The sequence below is a fragment of the Clytia hemisphaerica genome, unplaced genomic scaffold (assembly GCF_902728285.1).
Source record: "Clytia hemisphaerica strain Z4C2 unplaced genomic scaffold, Clytia hemisphaerica genome assembly, whole genome shotgun sequence".
Lineage (NCBI taxonomy): Eukaryota > Metazoa > Cnidaria > Hydrozoa > Leptothecata > Clytiidae > Clytia > Clytia hemisphaerica.
Genome location: NW_027103472.1, coordinates 223,252 through 242,361, shown reverse-complemented (window position 1 = coordinate 242,361; position 19,110 = coordinate 223,252). Strand labels below are relative to the sequence as shown.

Below are 19,110 nucleotides of genomic sequence, written 5' to 3'. Positions count from 1 at the left end.
CCAGGGATAGGGCCCATTCTTGATAATTCGGAGGGTTCACTTCTCTCACTTCTCTAGCGTTAAGCAAAAGAAAATGCCAAATTTGAAAAACATTGAGGTTGGACATTGAGGTTGGGCCTTAATCAATCCATTGAGAAGGTTTCTAGATATCTTAAGCGTCATGTTAAGACTGTTAACTGAGATGTTGAGTACAAAAATATGGAATTTCTTTGAGACATCAAAAAGGGGTTAGTCTTTGCGGTCAAAGAAAAAAGCACAACTCAACCTTTTTCTGGATATTAGATTTAAGAATGGATTGCAATTTGGAGATATTGGATAACATCGGGATTGCTTTGTCGATATTTTCTTGGTAGTAATCCAAAGCTTTCCCTCTTGTGTTTGTCAATTGATATTCCACGTAATTTAAAATGGCCAACTCGTCATCGTAACCAAATGAACTGAAAAAATGTAAATACTCTAATTAAAAAATAACTTCCAAATCAAATACCACAATAATAGTAAGTGGAGTTTGAAAGGAATTTGACGTAAATATTGTACTCAAACTGGCAGAATTTTTAAACGGACGTATTTCATTGCATTTTCGAGTAACGATAGCAATCTTTTTTATTCGACTTTGAAAATCATTGATTTCCCTTGCAGTTATGCCTGTAGTGTCAGTCTTTAGGCCTTAAAAACTTTCCCTGGCCAGGTTCGCATTCCCCGTCTCCCTCTAAATAAAAATGCAAAGAGGATACAAATCTTTGTGCTAATGTAACAAAATCCAAGTAAAGAAGAGCTAGAAATTTGTTTCTGTTCAAGCCTTCTTTCAACAGGCGCTCCAATTCTGTGTTGAGCGGTCAACGAGTCGTCTTGTTAGAGCCGTATACACTGTTCTGTAGCTTATACTAACTAGGCTTGGGAGAAACTGACATGCAGTTTTTGGCTTGGGTACGTTGATCCCTTGACAAGTCAACCTCAAGGAAGCACAAAAATCTCAAGACTGTAACCAAGGTTACAAGAGCTGAACTTACTCGCAAAACGTGGTGATGGACTGCAGATCAATATTAGGATGTTTAATGAGTGATTGTAGAATACTTTCAACTGCTTGTGCATTTTGATGCAAATCATATCGCATGTTACTTCCAACATCCACCTACAAACAATTTATTTAGTTCACCAGTTTTGAGAAAGCTCGAAAATACCTTTAGAAATAACATACAAAACGTAGCTGATGCCAGTTATTACGAAGAGAACCCCATTATCATGGACAAAATTATCCATGAAACCCTTATCCTTTTTCCTGTGCCATCCTTTATTATTTTCTGTATAAAAATCAACTCTTTTTGAATGGTCAGAATATATGCATTGTCTTCAAAACCAATCCGTCATGAACCGAAAAAGAATCCTTACGTGTAACATTTGTAGTTTTCTTCCCCACAACGCGCACTCTCCACGTTCTTTGCATTGCCGTTGAAATTGACGATCGTAACGCAACATACCGTAATTCACAGCGATCTTGAGGATACTCTATGACATGGAAAGAGTCATATTCAGTGAAAATAAAAGAATCTACGATGTCCCATATCCTGATAACCTGAAAAATGTTCTGATTATATAAAAAGTTAGATACACACCATTAGATCAGTTTAATCAACTCTCACTGAACGTCCTCTTTTAAATTGTTTCAAGAGGCGTCCACGGTCAACCGGTTCTTCTATCAAAGGAACTGAACGAGACATGGGAAGGAGCAGAAAATCGAACCAGGAATATCTGGATGGTGGCGTTGACGACTTAGACCACTAGTATTCTTATTTACAAACTGTACCTTTCCGCAAAAATTAACAACGACAAAACGAGGCAAGAGCATACCTGCGCTCTGACGAATTTCTGTTTATACTTTTCTTCCAGGGAGCTAAGTATATCTTTTCCTTGTTGAGTTGGCAATGATTGAAGATAACACAACGCCATATCGTTATCCACAATACGATGACTCATAACCTGGTGGAAAGCAAGCAAGTCATCAGAAAGTATCTAAAGCTTCGGGGATGGAGGGGAGCTTTTTGAACACATAAGTATGAACACCTACAGAAGCACAAACGTTCATAATGTTCGCTTCTAGACTACAAAAAAGAATTAAAAAATTCAGCACATTGGTAACCTTGCTGGTAACGATTGGCGACTTCTCAATTAAAAGATAGTATTGAATTAGATTAACTTTAATCCGACAAAGGAACATATATTATTCATTTTGAAGTAGCAGAGATTTAGTCTAACTATGTTAGAGGAATCTTACCGTTCTGGCGAGTTGGGTACATTTTTCACTGATGATCGATGCAGCTCGTGTTAAAATGACTTGTGATGTTTTCAATAACGTTTCTCCGACCTCAACTTCTTTCTACAAGAAATTAACTATTAGATACGCATGGATAGCCCTCTGATAAAATAAAATTGAGCTATTCAAGTAGCAGGCAGGACCAAAAGACAGGGTAAGATCAATTAATCGAAGACTCTTTTAAGGTCCTACAGAAAATCAAGTTAAAATAGGTAATAAATAAAAAAGATGGAAAAATAATCTTGAAAAATACCCAAAATGCAATTCGTTACCTGCTCTTTCTCATTGGTTAATATCAATGGTATACCCATCTGTAATGTCGAAGCGTGGTGACCACATGAGGTTGCACCCTGTCAAAAGAATAATTTGTTATGATGATTGAAGCGTACAAATACAAGGGTTTAACGTTCATGAAAAATATGTTCAGGCGAAATACTCTTATCAACCCTCAAAGCTGAGTTAGGAGGCTGGGTTAACTATAGGAGGGAAAATTTTTGTATCTATAAGAGAATAAACGAATTCGGGCATTTGATGTCAATCATCCTTCATGGTAAACTAACCCAGCCTCTTCATGCTTTAAAGGTTGCTAGGTGGAATTCCCCATTTTTATAGAATGATGTAGGTATATTCATTGATCAATTCTTATCAAGAAAACTTCCGATAAAAGGTCGAAACTTGGTGGTATAGAGACAACAGATATCTTGTCAAACTTTGATAGCTCCTATAGTCGGAGTTGGGCACTTTTTGTAGAAAATAAACTAATGGCGGAAGAAACGAACGCATCTTACCAAAACCAGGGCTACCAATGAAAGCTGGTGTTGATTATTTTCTTGAAGAATATTCACCAAGGCGTGCAAGAGTTGTGACGCTTGCACAATATGAAATCCACTTGATCCTTTCTGAATACCTGCAAAGAAAAACATGAGGAATTTTGTCAGAGACGCAGTTGTTTTAAAATATCTAACTTATTACGAACATTATTATATCATTACAAGATATCTGATAGATTTTGTGCAAGGTAAGCCAGCTAGTTTATCTAAGAACTCCCTTCAGTTCATTGAATTGAGTGCAGACTCGAACCACGAGCTCCGAGCGAGCATTTGTAAGTAATCGCTCCTTAAAAACAATATAATAATTCCGCAATAGCGGAAATTTTCTCGCTCAGCAATCCTGATAAAATTCAAAAAAGTTGAAAAACGCATACCTTCCGGATCAAAAGAAAGACCTTTTCCAAGCAGACGACAAGAATTGTACGTCAAATTTTGTGGATTTTCATCTTGAATGAATAATTTGAACATCTTTTGGATGACGGGGAAGATTTCATTAGAGGGAAGCACCAGACTATCATCTTTGTAATGGTCTTCTATCCATTTGTAAAGCAAACCGTCGCTCCTACAGAAAAATGTATGAATTGGTCTTTTTGAATAACAGTATGAAAAGTTCAAAACTTTCCCTCTATAGACCTTTTGAATTCTTGATACGCGTAGTCATTTTTCTAACGAAAACACCCGAAAAAGCCGGGTTTGATCCTTCTCTGTTACTAAAAAAGAAGTACGGCGGTCAAAATCCGGCTTTTTCGGGTGTTTCCGCTAGAAAAACAACTTACGCTTCTATCACGAATTCAAGGGAAATAAAAATAAATATTCTACGCTAATATAAAATGCTAATTTCTGGCTATTTGTATGACAAAAAAGGGAGATAAGACTACGCAGCTCATAATCCTATATTTCGTGAGTTTTCATCAAATTTTTAAATGACATCTCATATACTAACCTTGAAGTATCTTCCTGGAAGTCAGTCGTTTCGCATTGGGAAGCGATATTGGAGATGATTCGAACCAACTTGCAAAATGTTGTGTAGTCAGCTAATTGGTCTGCAAAAGGAAAGCTTTATTATTAATAAAGCACAAAACATTATGTATTTTGTAGTAAAAGCTATGTAACATTAGATGACTATAGTTTTTGCCTAATGTCCAAAAAGTTTGAATTCTTTCATTTTGGTTAAGTCAAAATTTTCAATTCTTTGAAAACATAATTTTTGATTGGCTGAACCGATTTTAAGGTTTTATGTACCAAAATTTAAGTTAGGGTAATTCCTCTATCAAAAAGAATCAACAATAAATCTTTGACCGTAAGCCTACAATATCTTGACAACCCTTTATACTTTTTACTGGTTCACCCGGTATTTAAATACCTCGAACGGTAGAAGATCATGGTACCACCCGCAGCGGTTCACTGGGTAAATGAGCAAATCTCGGCCCGGATCGAACCATGTCATGCGAGGGGAATTGGATAGTCGGACCAAGGTTGCTGACAAGAGGATAAACTTTGTTACCGTACATGTTTTTTTTATAAGCAAGTGTATGCCCCTTGGTCAGGCTCGTGTATGCTTAAGTTCTCAAAGCATCCAGGCATAGTTTATGCTTATTATATGCTTAAGAATTATGCTTATGATTCACCCCGAGCCAGCCCGAGCCAAGTTTTTTAATGAAATTTCAGAAATTTTGTAAAGAATTTGTTCAGATTTTGGGAGCAGTGGAATGTAGCTAGCCGTGGAATGTCTTATATTTTACTTGACCTCTACCAAACCAGATAAAAATGAAACAAAAACAGATAAAAATGACCACTTGAAAAATATTTTAGGCTGACATATATGCTCATGTTATGCTTAGGAATTCTGCAAATCTGAGCCTTCGTATGCTTATAAGCGTTATGTTTATAAAAAAAAACATCTAGTTGCAAAATAAAATAAAAGTAAAATGAGCTAAACCAAAGACGTCCAATCAGACCAGAAAGTAAATGTTAAATTAACAATGAGGATACCTTCATCACACAAAGAGAGCCCGATAGAAGCAAAAGCATGCATTTGATCGATATTTTTAACCCAATCAAACTTATTGGTTGCTCCGGAAGTCGTCAGTAAGATGTACAACATTTTCCAAATGAGTTTAACTTGTTGTTGATTGACGTGTAGATATTTCGAACCATCAATCGATTCCACGATCGTTCTAAAAAGCATTGGAAACTCATTTTAGAGTACACTCTATTTAGCAGGGTATCAACCCCCAGGATCTGTAGCATCATTTGTGGGACGCAACCGCATATGGTTATTTCGAAAGTAGATATTACATAGAGCTCAATAGACCTGCGAAATATATTGCTATAAAAATTAAATTGAGATGTTTATGAGAAGGGCCCCGCAAATTTGGCCTTGCCAATTTTTTATGACTAAAACACTGATCTTACAGGCTAAAATCGTAACCTCAACTCAACACTATTTAAAAACGTTTAGCAGACAGTTGTTTTTGCAAAATAGATTCGATGGTTTAAAGTCTCACCTCAAACGTTCAAAGATTTCTTGTAGGTTTTTGTCTTCCTTAAGCAAATCAACAATGATATCTTCGACTTCATAGATGGAGAGACCTAGAAGTTCTGACAACCTAATGATTTTTAGAAAGACAAGAATATAAACATAAGTACACGTTTTTTTATTTGAATGAAGTATGTAAGAGCACAAAGCTTCAAGAACAAAGATGTTAAGAGCATTCTAAGAATATTTTAAGGATTTGCAGACTCTAAAAGATGCATTTTTTAGAAAATTATTATTCACAAATCTGTAGCTTTTGAAAAAACTCAAAACACCCAAATCTCGTCTCAATAGTTTCATTAATTGGCCCAGCCGCGCAGCGCAAGTGGGCCTTTAAAAAGCAACTGAACGAAAAGATTTTGGTTTTGTCGGGGCCTGCGCGCGCAATAGATTAACACAAGTCCAGTAGTCCAGGCTAAACCAGCGGCCGATTTAGAATTTTTGCCTCGCCTACCCGCACGATGTTTGACCTACTTTTATATTGGATAGAATTGGTAGTAAAGTCAAATCTCATTCTCTTTATGGCAAAGTATTTTTTAAGGTTTTCAAGATGGATGGAGTCAGAGCAAGTGGGAGCATTTGGATGTTGGAGTTTTATATTTCAAGCTTGACAGAAACTTTTTTCAAGTAAACTTATGTTGTAATTCATTAAATGATAATAAAATGCAGCTCATGTGTAAATTTGAATAAGTTTGGAATGTTTTTCATGAAGCTACCCGTGAAGATGGTCAGTTTTGGATTTATTACTCTAAACTAAAACGGTCGGTGGTTGGATTTTTCAAACCTGGCAGAGAATTTTTTCAAGTAAACTTATGCTGTAACTCATTAAAGGATACTAAAATACAGCTCATGTGTAAATTTGAATAAGTTTGGAATATTTTTCATGGTGCAACCCGTGAAAATGGACAATTTTGGATCTATCGCACTAAACGGTCGGTGGCTGGATTTTTCAAACCTGACAGAGAATTTTTTCAAGTAAACTTATGTTGTAATTCATTAAATGATAATAAAATGCAGCTGATGTGTAAATTTGAATAAGTTTGGAATGTTTTTCATGATGCAACCTGTGAAAATGGACAATTTTGGATCTATCGCTCTAAACGGTCGGTGGTTGGATTTTTCAAACCTGACAGACAATTGTTTCAAGTAAACTTATGCTGTGACTCATTAAAGGATACTAAAATACAGCTCATGTGTAAATTTGAATAAGTTTGGAATGTTTTTCATGGTGCAACCCGTGAAAATGGACAATTTTGGATCTATCGCACTAAACGGTCGGTGGCTGGATTTTTCAAACCTGACAGAGAATTTTTTCAAGTAAACTTATGTTGTAATTCATTAAAGGATACTAAAATACAGCTCATGTGTAAATTTGAATAAGTTTGGAATGTTTTTCATGATGCTACGGGTTAAATCGATATTCCTGAACTTTGACGGTCAACATTTGACAGTTTGTGAATTTATTTAAACCGATTTTTTCTTTCATACTAGTAACAAAAACATAAAGCAAATCTATTATATTACATATATTGCGTATCATTTATCATTGCTGACCTTCCCCTGACCTTCCAGCGCAGCTGGTTTCTTTCCTTTTTTTTTCATTCAGCCAATTTTCGAACTTTTTTAACTTTTTGAATGTTCCGTATTTCAATCTCTGCCAAAAATGTGCCTTAGGATTCTAAGACTCGATGTTTCCTTTAAACCCTAAAATTGCAAAAATACGATTCCGCAAACATTGATTCTCTTAGTACCCGATACAAACGATATTTGGTTATTGCCACGTCAGCTGGGCCTTCACGCCGCTTCGGCTTCTTGTTTTTCTTTGAGATGAATCCGAAAATTTGCAGTGCTCATGAATTAAAATAAAATATCTAAATACTGTACCTGAGAATACGGTATTTCTTGGAGTTTTTAGAATGTTTGTTTGACGTTTCATATTTTTCCGGTTGTCGGTAATAATTGCGTAAAATTTCCATAGATTGATCCTTCAGGTTGTATACAGTGATCGAAATGAAAATACCAAACTCCGTCTGAATGAAAAAGAAAGGGATTATTAAAAGTTAATTCATTGATGATCGGAATCACATATCATATTCCTTTACATACTAGATAAACTGATCACAGATTGGGCTCCTCCAGAAAAAAATTTTACATGCGGGGGGTGGAGGATATATTGTCCGGGGGTAGCAAAAAACATCAAAATTTGCCTTGTCCGGGGTGTAAATTTGCTCTGTCCGGGGGTAATTTGGTGTGTCCGGGGGGTCAGCAGATGCTTGTCCGGGGGCAAAAACCTATTGTCCGGGGGGCCAAAAGTCACCCTGTCCGGGGGGTAAATCACTAAAAATTGTTATATCCTCCACCCCCCATGTAAAATTTTTTTCTGGAAGAGCCCATTTCTCGTAAAGCTGTGTCCAGTTTTTTGTTTGACTACACTAGTCAGCAATCTTGTTTTCTGTTTCACGCTATATATACGAATGTCCGAAATTCAAAACATTCGAGTCCCGCTTTTGACGAACAGAATAAAAACAAAATGGCAATGGCAATAATAACAAAATTTAATAATAACATTTCAGATATGCTTGTATATTCAACTAATAAAACAGGACACACTTCCAATTATATGCGAATCTCGATCCAGGCAAGTAGCTTGAGATTTGCAATTACAATGAAAAGGTTGAGGAATTTTTAGCCGACGTAAAAGCAGGCGAGCCAGAAATTCTATTGTAATGTCATGTGATTTAGGTAGGATTTCCTACCTAACCTAGGTAGGTTTTCCTACCTAACTTAGGTAGGACTTCCTACCTAACCACGGCACACTTTTCAGCAAAAGTACGCCATCTAGCCCTTCGGGCTTTATAAATCTATGGGTTAAAACTTGCATAATTTCGTGCTGTGGCATAAAAGGTGCATCAACCTGTCAGTAGTCGCAGATTTAGTTACCAATGTTTAACTCTCACTAGTGTGTAAAAAAAGCCAAACCTGTAATCGACTTATGTTCTTCAACTTTCGGATGTAATTCAAAGCGTCACTTTTGAAATCTTTATCTAGAAATATTAAAGAATTATCTGACTGAAGACTGCCTGAAACGGCACGAAACTTCAAGTATCGGATAATAAACGAATTTATTTCCATTCTTGACTGACTCAAAGGAATCAATAAGTGCTATCAACATATGTCAGTGATAAGCTTCAATAAGACAGAATTTTAGCCAACATAGACAAGAACTCGTTGTGATTGTTAAAGAAAAAGGAATTTCAAAAAAGTGAACCTTACTTTAGCCTTACATACAGTAAGGCAATGTTACATCCGAACAAAAGACTGAAATCTGGTTAGAATTGATCTTACCTCTGCTGGCAATGGAAGACAGGAGGAATACTGCAGCTTCAGTTAGTTGCATTTGAGACTGTTTGTCCTAGAAAAGCACCGGTTTAAAATGTTTACGGATACAAAAGAAAGATCACCTATATAAATCATTAACTGGGATTTCCCAAGTGGATAAATATTTTTGTGTTCCAAATAATTATCAACCATCATCAATAGATGCTTAGCATGTCTTCTAAATTGCAAACCTAACTACATTATAATACACCGAAGGTCATTGACACATTAGAGAATGCCAAAAAAAATACATAAACAATTCGAAATGAAAACGTCCAGAATTGTCCATGACGTCGGAAAACAAACCTCGTCATCAAAAGGAGGCCACATAATTGTATTATCCACCCACGTGACTATATATTGCACCACCTTCTTGACTTCACACATCGGTAGTTGACGAAGCAAATCACAACATTCGCTTAACTGAAACGATGAGTAAACAAATACACGATAGAGAAATCCTTCTTAGTATTTCTGACCAGATTTTCTTATAAAATCATTCAATATTCAAAATTATGGTCTAATTTGTTCGAATAAGAGAGAGATTCGAATAAATGAAGTTCGAATTAGCGAGAGTCCACTGTATGACCGACCACGCTCTGATAACGAGTTTTTGTTTGTCCAAAATATTGGAGGTTTTTGTGTCCAAGGGGGGAGCAGTTATGGGGCGCAATCAGTCCTGGTTACCCATGATTCACTCCTACAGTGAAATGGCCTATTGCCTTTAGGTTTAAAACTTTTTAATTATTTAATATATACCTTTCCCGAGATGATCCAAAATTTGATTCGCATGGAGTAAACATAATGCGTCGTCAATGAAGAGTAATAATGGCAAATCTAAAAGATAAACTAAACAAGTGATACTTTTATGGACCTACTTGGTTATGCATTTAACACATATATAATTGATACGTGAGCATGACCGTTAAACAATTATTCAGAACACAAATAGTGACGATCTATTATGTAACGTTTAGGTTTTTTTCGTTATAACTATAGATATAACGTTTTTTTTTAATAAGAAACAAACGACTAATTTTAATAGGTAATCACTATTGGTGTTCTGAATGATTATGATTCCTAATTAATAGTGATTCCTATAGATAAACATACGTTTTCGAGCTAAAAAATTATTTTTTTACAAAAATCTGCTTGAGCCATCTTTTACCTACCTTCATGCAAAAAATTTGCCCAAAAACATTTTTTTTTCGAAAATCGGGCTCCGTCACATTCGAGGGTTTATAATTATGCATCTTTGTGCAAAAAATCATAAAGAATGAAAGAGCCAATCTCGAGAAAAGCTAATACCTAAGTAATTGATAATGTGCTTATAAAAAAATATCAAACACGCCAAGCAACCAAATTTCATGTCTAAACACACAAAGTATACCCTCATTAGCAAAAAAAACATCTATCTCATAAAAAAATTGAGTAATTTGACTAAGAACATTGATGTATGCTTATTAATAGTGATTCTTATAGATAAACATGCATTTTTTGTGCCAAGAAAATTTTTTTGCAAAAATCTGCTAGAGCCATCTTTTACCTATGATGGTACTCTACTTCCATGCAAAAAATCAGAAAAAACTAATGATCCAATTTTTCACAAAGTCCAAAAACCCCGTTTTTGAGCCGTTTTTTGGCCCAAATTTGCCCAAAAATCTTTTTTTTCGAAAATCGGGCTCCGTCACATTTTGGCCACCACCATTTTGCACCTTTGTACCAAAAATCAAAAGATTCCTATGATTCAATCCTGAGAAAAGTTGGTAACAGACGAACAGACGAACGAACGAACGAACGAACGGACGAACAAACACAGGTTAATTTATAGGACCTCCACCGGGGTGGGTCCAAATCAACGAAGCGAAAAAAGAGGGAGTCCAGTGTCAGGAAGAGATGGTTTTAAGTGGAAATTCCACTTCAAAAAAACCTAGAAATGAAAGCAACGAACAACCAATGTCCATTCCTCCATTCCCTTCGATTGTACATTCTATTTTGCTTCCAATGTGGGAAACGAGATACTATACTCTTTCTTTTAATTTAACTTTTGGAATGGCAAAATTTCAAAGAAACCCTTGAGAGTGGATTTCATATTGTGGCAAAAATGAGTGAACAGTTAAAGATAACGAACTGAATGTCACTACACAATTTCTGTATTTAAAATATGAGTCAATTTCAGAGCAAATATTGCGTAATGTGTAAATGGGTTGTAGCAAACAGGGGTATTCAGAAAATCGTTCGGGTTGATGGTTGCTGATCAATTTATCAAACATAACAACTTTTTGTTTTACCTTGAGAGCGTCTTCCAGAGCGGATGAGTTGTCGGTGTTAAACATGTGTTTCAAGATTGCCTGAAATTACAATAATATAGCTTCCATACCATGATTTATACCTTTTCAACCGCTCTTGACATCACTAAAATGGTGATACAAACAGCCTTTTCTTCGGAGAAATACTAGGTCTACTAAGTCTTTTGGCTGCCCTGCCTTTCTTTCTGCTATTCAGAATTACTGCTGTTTAGTGAACATGGACGGAAATCTTGGAATTAATGGCCATTTTAACCATAAACCTGCTAAGATGGAAATAGTGTATTACTTGTATCAACTAGAGGAAACGTTACCACACCTAGCCTGGTTACACCGAGAGAAAATTAGCACTGTCTTAAATCTTATTACCATAACCAACCTAAAAAAGAATTCAATCAATTCTCTGTATTAAAATGTGTAAAGATACCTGTGTTTTCAGTTTACAGCAGCTAGAAAAAATGAAATAATCCCAACATGGTGAAGTTCTTTACCTCAATTCTGGACAAGTCTGCCAGGTTGCTATCTCTGATACCATAACCAGCCAACATTTTGCAAAGTTGCGCGAATTGGAATTGACGATTCAATTTCAAATTGCTGAAATTTATTGAAAGCAGAGTTTAAAATATATTGTTAAATCTACTTTGTCAGCATAGAAGCGCGGTTCCTCAAAAAACAAAATTATATTTAATCTTCGATATTCACGTATGACGCCACGCCACATTAAGCTCAGTCGAAAACATTGAAAAGGTTTGAATCAACAAACATACTCAGGGTTTTTCTGCAGTTCTGACATAACCAGTTTTTCAACTTCTTGAGTCCAAGGTCTAGATGCTTTATACATCAATTTCAACGTGGCATCACACCTCACCTATGAAGTTTTAGCAAGAAAAATATTAAAAGAACTGGCGAAAGTCTTGTTGGTGTATTTCCTTGCTAAATGCAGTATGAAATAATATGTAAAATTATGTATTGAAAATTCGAATCAACGAGATTGAAAATCGTTTTGTTTGCAGCTTTCAAACGTAAATATAAGCTTACAAAATATCATTCTGATATCCTTACACTACGGAAAACATTTTCCCCTAAGTAACGAACCCTTACATGAATCACGGAAATGACCCACCTGTTTCTTCTCAATCTCATTGATGATAGCGATGATTTTAGGTTCCCAGATCGCTGCAAGTTGAGCATTCATTTCAACTATATTCTACAAAGGAAAAAGTGTACAATAATACACTCACGTTGTGTCACCGTAGTCGTCACTAACACCAAGTTGAAGAAGCCAGATTTAGAGATTTAAAAGAAGCGCCAACAAAATAGATTTTCAATAGAGCACATTCACACTAAAGATGTCACACTACCGCAAAAACACCTATGAAAAGGCAAACTCGAATTTAAGAATTTCTGAAATTTTGAATATCTTCAAGCAGCATACAGTTCAATCTTAGATTTTCAGTATTTTATAACATGAGGCTTACGGATACGTATTCAAACAGCACTTGGTCCAGCTTTAGATTGTTCTTTAGAACGTAAGGTTTCACATATTTTCTCATTGTTTGAGGAATCAACTCTGCTGCAGCGATCCGATCAAGTAATTTGAAAGCAATAGCTTTCGTATCTTCCTACAAATAAGAAACAACAAATTTCTAAATTTCTACAAGCAATCTTCTTTATAGTCAATAGACTTTCCATAGCCATGATGTATTTTGGCTTATGACTGTAGAGCTCTTGATTTGCTAGAGTAAAACTAAACATACACAAGAAAAGTTTATATATGACTTGTCAGCCCCCTGGCTCGATCGTGTCCTACAATTTGATTTGTGTCATAAAACGGGTACAAGATACTGCGAGTTGAATCTACTAAATGCTGCATTCATAATGTGAAGGTTTTGTGAGGGGAATTCTCAACACTCTTAAGACACAAATAAAAAGAAAACGGATAGACATTCAAATACTACAAAAATTTCTTACAGATGTAAATTGTGCTAAAGACAACTTGCAGTTGTATTCATAATGCAGTGACTTGACTTCGCGTAAACTTTTCACCAAATTCCCAAGCTTTTTCATCGACGATGCAAGATTAACTTCTTCAACCTGCTCCTAAAAAGAAACGGCAAAATTCCTTTCAACAATTTATTGAACAGTGTGGCGAAGACTTTCCTCATTAATAGTCGAAAGACATATTATATAGTTTGACCATTGTGTATTAGTCCCGAAGTAAAGCTGTCATGCTAGACGTAGATTCTCGTTACATTGTCACGAAAACTCCAAATTTCGGCGAAAAAAACGCAGCTTATGATCTGCGTTAGTCTCCATGTCTTAATTCATATAATTATTGGAACAGGGCGTGGTTTGATGAAAGCATACAGGTCCTGTATATTATAATGGCCCGTGGGTACTTAAAAGACAAAAAATACTTTCCGGCTTTGACTTTCCGACTCTTAGGCTCTCTCTCTTTTTAAGGGTACGAAAGTGGCGATTGATAAAAAATTATTAAGGGTAAATTTGTCAAAAACAGTCTCTCTGAGGATCACTTTTTGGAAAAACTTAGTCTCTTTAGGGGTCAGGGTCCGGGGGTCGGGTCCGCACATTCCCGACATCCTGTAAAATTACAAACCATCGTTTCATTTTGATCCTCTGCATTTTTGATGTCGTCTACGAAATATGGGATACTTAGTTTGCAAATCTTGGTGGAGAACTGCATGGGTGTGGCCACACCACGATCTTGTGTTGATTGGCTGACATTCGAGAAAGCCGTGTACATCACTTCTGCAAGGTCTAAAGCATTATCCGGCCAACTCTCCTTCTCGAAGAACTCTAAGCGCCTGGCAGTACTTTCTAGCCAGTCTGCGAGAATACTCTAGAAATAATGAATGGGCAATAATAAGAAATGCTAAAAAGGGTAAGGTATGTTTAAAATGAGACTTTTTTGTCGGAAAATAGAGAAGAAATGTCAAGAAACGATTTTGAAAATTGATCACAACTGCATGTTTTTTTTCTCCAAAAAGTTCAGGGATTTGTAAAAAAGTAGTGCTTGAAAAATTCAACAAAAAGTCAATTTGGTTGGCGGCGAACTTTTTTTTAATCGAAGTGGTTCTTTCAAAAATTGTTTATATAATAAAAAGAAATCTCATAGTTCACCAACTGACCTGTCCATCTGGCATGATAGTCAGAACAAAAGGAACGAAATCTTGGCGTAACCATGGTATCAATTTTCGCGAAGGAGCACATTTAGGAATAGCGTGCAATATCTGCTCCAGCTTCGGTATTGTAAATTTTGATTCGAATTCACTCTAGAATTAATGCATTCAAAATAGTTTACATGAGTAGGAAAGAATAAAGCTTAGTGGGATCTCAGAAAATAATCAGATTTAAATTGTAGCATTGTAGTTACTATTCTATTATAGACCCTTATAACATATTAAAAAGTATACAATGGGACTCCTTTTGTTTTACTCCTTTTTATTTAAGACTTAAATTTTAAGCAAAACGATTGCTTGATATTAGTTAAGCTGGCAAGTACCTGATGTCTTCGCCAGATGATAATCGCAGAACTGATTTTGGCTTCACTGAAACTTTTAATGACTTCGTCCAATAATGACGTCGTTAAAAATGAATTCCACACGGGACCACTGAAAATGAAAAGTTTATAAAAAGACTGGAATTAAAATTTTCCATAGAAAGTGTACATTGGAGTCGTTTATAATCTATGTGATCCAGTAGCATCGGTGTTATATGGTAATACAACACTGTTAAAGGATAATGTCTGAATTAGTCGTCTAGCATGACAGACAGAGACTATAGAAATTGTCATAAAAAGACTAGACTTTTTCGCTGTGAAGTGATTGATCTATGAGAAAATACAGGCATGGAATTTTTCTACATATGAATTCCCAAGATTATTACAGTCGACTTTCTATAAAGAGAATTTTTCCATTTGATGAGCTCTAGTTTTCTATCAAATTGAAAGTCACCGTTAAATTTCCTGTTCTCAAAAAGATCGGTGACGAAATGCGACGAAATTTCTTATTTTTGCAACATTCTTGTTGTTCACTAAAAAAGTTTTGTTACAGAAGATTTAAGCAACCCATTATAATATCGCTCTCTTAGGCAGCTTTTGAAAGAGTCGGTATTTTACTTGGTTGATTGCGACAACGACACCGTAGACCAATCGGACAAACCTGAACATATGACTTCCGTAGGCGACTTCGAAAGTGACCAATCGGTTGATACCGTCTAACAACTAAAAGATCAAGAAAAAAAACATGTTTTTTTATTTGTCTACTTTACAGTTAGTTTTATACTGTAAGGATTCAAAATTTAAGACACCGAACTCTACGAATAATGTACCGTAGCTAGTTTTGACCTTTCAAAAGACATGGCACTGTTTCCTGAGTAGAGAAAAAAACCGTTTAAAGAGAGATTGACAGTTTAGCTCCGAAAAGTCAGCATGGATATAGTGAAAAAATACTTAGCTTGCGAATAAAACACTGTAGTTTGATTTGAAAATATGTCTGCATAATTGTACTGCATAATAAGCTAACAGTCTCATGACTAGCTTTTATAGAACAGACATCACTATTCAATTGAAAGAATAAATACCTCTTGTAAAAGATTGGATGATTTTGTGAATTTCCTCTCACCAAAGTTGACCTAAAATTAAAGGGAAAAAAAAACTAGAAAAAATCGTCAAAAAAAAAGATCATAAAAAAAATGTCTTAAAGACTTTTGGATTGTCAATGGGCTTTTCCAGAAATAGTCCGTGCCCTCCTGTTGAGGATATCGGATATCCAGGGGGTATCCAGGGGGTTTACGATTTTTGTTCAAAATTGGATATCCAGGGATTAAAATATCTACAAGGGAGCGGATATCCAGGGAGTAAAGTGTCTTTTCAAGTAAAAAATACGATATCCAGGGGTAAGCATCTTTACAAGAGAGGATATCCAGGGGGTTGAGCATATTTTTGAGAGTGGATATCCAGGATATCTTTACTAATGAAGTACCAGGGGGTTCGATACCTACGAAAAATCAATATCCTCAACAGTGGGGGTAAAAAAAATTTCTGGAAAAGCCCAACCAGTCCCAAGTTATCCATCAGATCATATAAACGATAGACGTAGTTTCTCGATTCCGACCAAATTTTTTGGAAAGCCAGTTTTTTTGTTAGAAAAAGTGGTATCCTTATTGTGACACTACTACTTGGCACTTTTAACGGGAATTACATCGCATTTCATACTGACCTAAATCGAGTAGTCATACAATTGGGTAACCTTAGCTTAGCTTCAAATCCAGGTTAGTGAGGAGAGCGTGTCCATAGAAAAAAATTGTACTCTGATCAAAGAACTTATTAAGGCCTGAACAATGTCTAAGATAATTTGTGATTTTCTGAAAGAACAATTCCTGTTATTTGGGAGGTCTACCTTTTGTCTTGCATAATTCAAAAGATCTGAAGTGGCATTGAGGGTTGGAAGTTGCGCTGTTAGACAACAATTTACAATGTGTTCCATATCCTGAAAGTACAAAATTCGAATAAAAAACTCCGAAGGTCAGTCTCGCGCATGTTAATTTTAAGACACATGTGAATAAGGTCAACTAGATAAGTTCGTATCGTTGAATCAAGATAAAATACAAAAACCTTTCATGTATACCTGCTGGTGTTAAAACCCCTTTAATAATATGTCCTTGTTTTCATCATCTTTATTACAAGGCCGTTAATCGACCGCCGGAGGCGGTTTCTTTCAAAGTGGTACGCTAATCTCGTTTTGCCTTGGCTCATTACTTTGTCTACCATTTACTTTCGGTTTTTTTAACTAGATTACCCAGGTGTTTCTCTTTTTTTTTCCCTGAATGTCTTTTATTCGGAATTGAATAACATTGTCTTTATTACAAGGCCGTTAATCGACCGGAATTCGGAATTGAATAATCGAGACATGAAAAATGACTATATTGTAATCTGTTTTCAATGAATAATCTAAAATGTACTGGAGATGACATGTAGGCGTTAATAATGTGCGCGCGCTCTTTCGCGAGCGTGATGCGTGATGGAAGGCGGTCGTTTCCGTGTGGTTTAGATCCACACTGTGACCTAGTACTTTCTTATTTTCGTGCAATACATATATTTTCTCAGTTCTTAGCTTTGTAGCACCAGAAAAAAACAATAAAAGGTTTTGAATTAAATTCCAAGTGTGTGCAATTGATCATAATAACAAACGCAATTATCTAACACAGAAAAGAAGAAAAACTCAACCTCGATTTTATCCAAACAAGCCTTCAGTTCCACAATCATATCTTCATAAAGATGCTGCGTAGAAGGAGGTTCGTTTCCCCAAGGTGAAAGTCTGTCCAAAATGTCGACACTTCGAACTTTGTGTACAAGCTGTAAAGCAGAAGTAAATAATGTCTCCTCCTCAAATTTTAACACTTTTTTCTCCTACTCAAAAACATCATACATAATTAAAGACATCGGTGAAACACTCTTAGTCAATAAAAATATCAACTCTAAGCGGAGCGAGTTTTGGTGAGAATTTTGCACCACGAAAGAAATTATCTTGTAAATTTATCAACATTCCCCCTCAAAGGCCGACTGCGCGGTTAAGGGTGTAGGTGTATCAAAGAAAGTAAAAAGTTCATCTTGGTCATAAAAATTTTCAGTAGGATAGAAAATTTGGACAATAAAATAAAAACAAATAAACAACTACCAGCAGCTATTTTGTTTTCATTTCTTCTACTTACTTGAAGGTCCAGACCGAACATTCTAGCAAATTCTTCAGCTTCGTCAAATTTCTTCTTATGAAGAATACGAGAAAATCTACAAATAGTGAAAAAATTGTTCTTGTACGAGTGAGTGTATTTTCCAGTTTACAACCTTCCCCGCTTTGGCAGACAATTATAAAAAAATAACATCTCAAACACTTTCTAGGATTGATGAAGCCAAATTTTAACACACAGGTTGATCAATGTACATATCTTTAGACTTCAGACAATTAAATCTTATTCGATTTATATTAACTTCAGATCGATCCCTTTCATGCAACCTTAGGCACGATAGTGTAATAGGTGTGTCAATTCTAAGCTGAAGCTATCACGGAAAATAAGCTGACCTGTTTTGAGGGATAGCTTCCATCAAACTACGAATTCTAATGGTTGTAATGTTCCCACTTGTTTTCCAGTGATCGTCCATGCTAAAAATGCAAGAATGTTACTTTTTCAAGCAAAAGAAAAGAGCTATTATGTAACATTTCTTTCATATATGGGTAACATAATAGGGATAATATTGCATTGAAAAAATGACAATCAGTAGCTGACACTTTGTCGTGTATTTTCAAGAATTCTTTGAAAGTATAAAACCCTGCAGCTGAAAATGAAAGTAATGATTCATGGATAAGTAAATGTCAATCAACGAATGAAAAACTATCTGATTAAAATTTTAATCAAGAGAACAGCAAACAAACCTATCGTCCAAGTCATCTTCTGACTCCACACCTTCCAATATAATGATCGAGTCCTTTTTAAAAATAAAGCAAGTGAAAAGTTTATCAATGATCTCCAAAAAATTAATCCACAATGGGCAAAGACTCTCTAAAAAGAGAGTAACGCCTCCATATCAACATCGCACTTATATCAATGATCTCCAAAAATGAAGCAAAATATTAAAACTTTTAAAACCATTATATCCCCTGGGGATAGGAGCATGCCCAAGGCGAATCTGAATAACCGAGTACCATATTTCCTTTGAAGCATCTTTGATAA

The 19,110-nt window shown here is 35.6% G+C and overlaps 1 protein-coding gene across 1 annotated transcript in view; it reads right to left on the bottom strand.

The window, feature by feature from the left end:
• The window catches only part of LOC136798324 (kinetochore-associated protein 1-like), a 45,471-nt gene that overhangs the window by 18,400 nt on the left and 7,961 nt on the right, over positions 1 to 19,110 (bottom strand). The window contains exons 14-45 of the mRNA XM_067054917.1: positions 18,813 to 18,865; positions 18,462 to 18,542; positions 18,094 to 18,169; positions 17,609 to 17,737; positions 16,782 to 16,871; positions 15,964 to 16,014; positions 15,543 to 15,604; positions 14,885 to 14,993; positions 14,511 to 14,654; positions 13,979 to 14,221; positions 13,333 to 13,461; positions 12,840 to 12,983; positions 12,485 to 12,568; positions 12,129 to 12,229; positions 11,853 to 11,955; positions 11,347 to 11,406; positions 9,815 to 9,892; positions 9,362 to 9,478; positions 9,023 to 9,089; positions 8,657 to 8,721; positions 7,562 to 7,707; positions 5,649 to 5,750; positions 5,134 to 5,318; positions 4,085 to 4,184; positions 3,516 to 3,703; positions 3,100 to 3,218; positions 2,584 to 2,661; positions 2,273 to 2,374; positions 1,849 to 1,977; positions 1,390 to 1,506; positions 1,011 to 1,132; positions 266 to 437 (exon numbers count right to left, since the gene is read on the bottom strand). Of these exons, the coding sequence (XP_066911018.1) occupies positions 266 to 437; positions 1,011 to 1,132; positions 1,390 to 1,506; positions 1,849 to 1,977; positions 2,273 to 2,374; positions 2,584 to 2,661; positions 3,100 to 3,218; positions 3,516 to 3,703; positions 4,085 to 4,184; positions 5,134 to 5,318; positions 5,649 to 5,750; positions 7,562 to 7,707; positions 8,657 to 8,721; positions 9,023 to 9,089; positions 9,362 to 9,478; positions 9,815 to 9,892; positions 11,347 to 11,406; positions 11,853 to 11,955; positions 12,129 to 12,229; positions 12,485 to 12,568; positions 12,840 to 12,983; positions 13,333 to 13,461; positions 13,979 to 14,221; positions 14,511 to 14,654; positions 14,885 to 14,993; positions 15,543 to 15,604; positions 15,964 to 16,014; positions 16,782 to 16,871; positions 17,609 to 17,737; positions 18,094 to 18,169; positions 18,462 to 18,542; positions 18,813 to 18,865 (3,546 nt within the window). The remainder of the gene's footprint in view (positions 1 to 265; positions 438 to 1,010; positions 1,133 to 1,389; positions 1,507 to 1,848; positions 1,978 to 2,272; positions 2,375 to 2,583; positions 2,662 to 3,099; positions 3,219 to 3,515; positions 3,704 to 4,084; positions 4,185 to 5,133; positions 5,319 to 5,648; positions 5,751 to 7,561; positions 7,708 to 8,656; positions 8,722 to 9,022; positions 9,090 to 9,361; positions 9,479 to 9,814; positions 9,893 to 11,346; positions 11,407 to 11,852; positions 11,956 to 12,128; positions 12,230 to 12,484; positions 12,569 to 12,839; positions 12,984 to 13,332; positions 13,462 to 13,978; positions 14,222 to 14,510; positions 14,655 to 14,884; positions 14,994 to 15,542; positions 15,605 to 15,963; positions 16,015 to 16,781; positions 16,872 to 17,608; positions 17,738 to 18,093; positions 18,170 to 18,461; positions 18,543 to 18,812; positions 18,866 to 19,110) is intronic.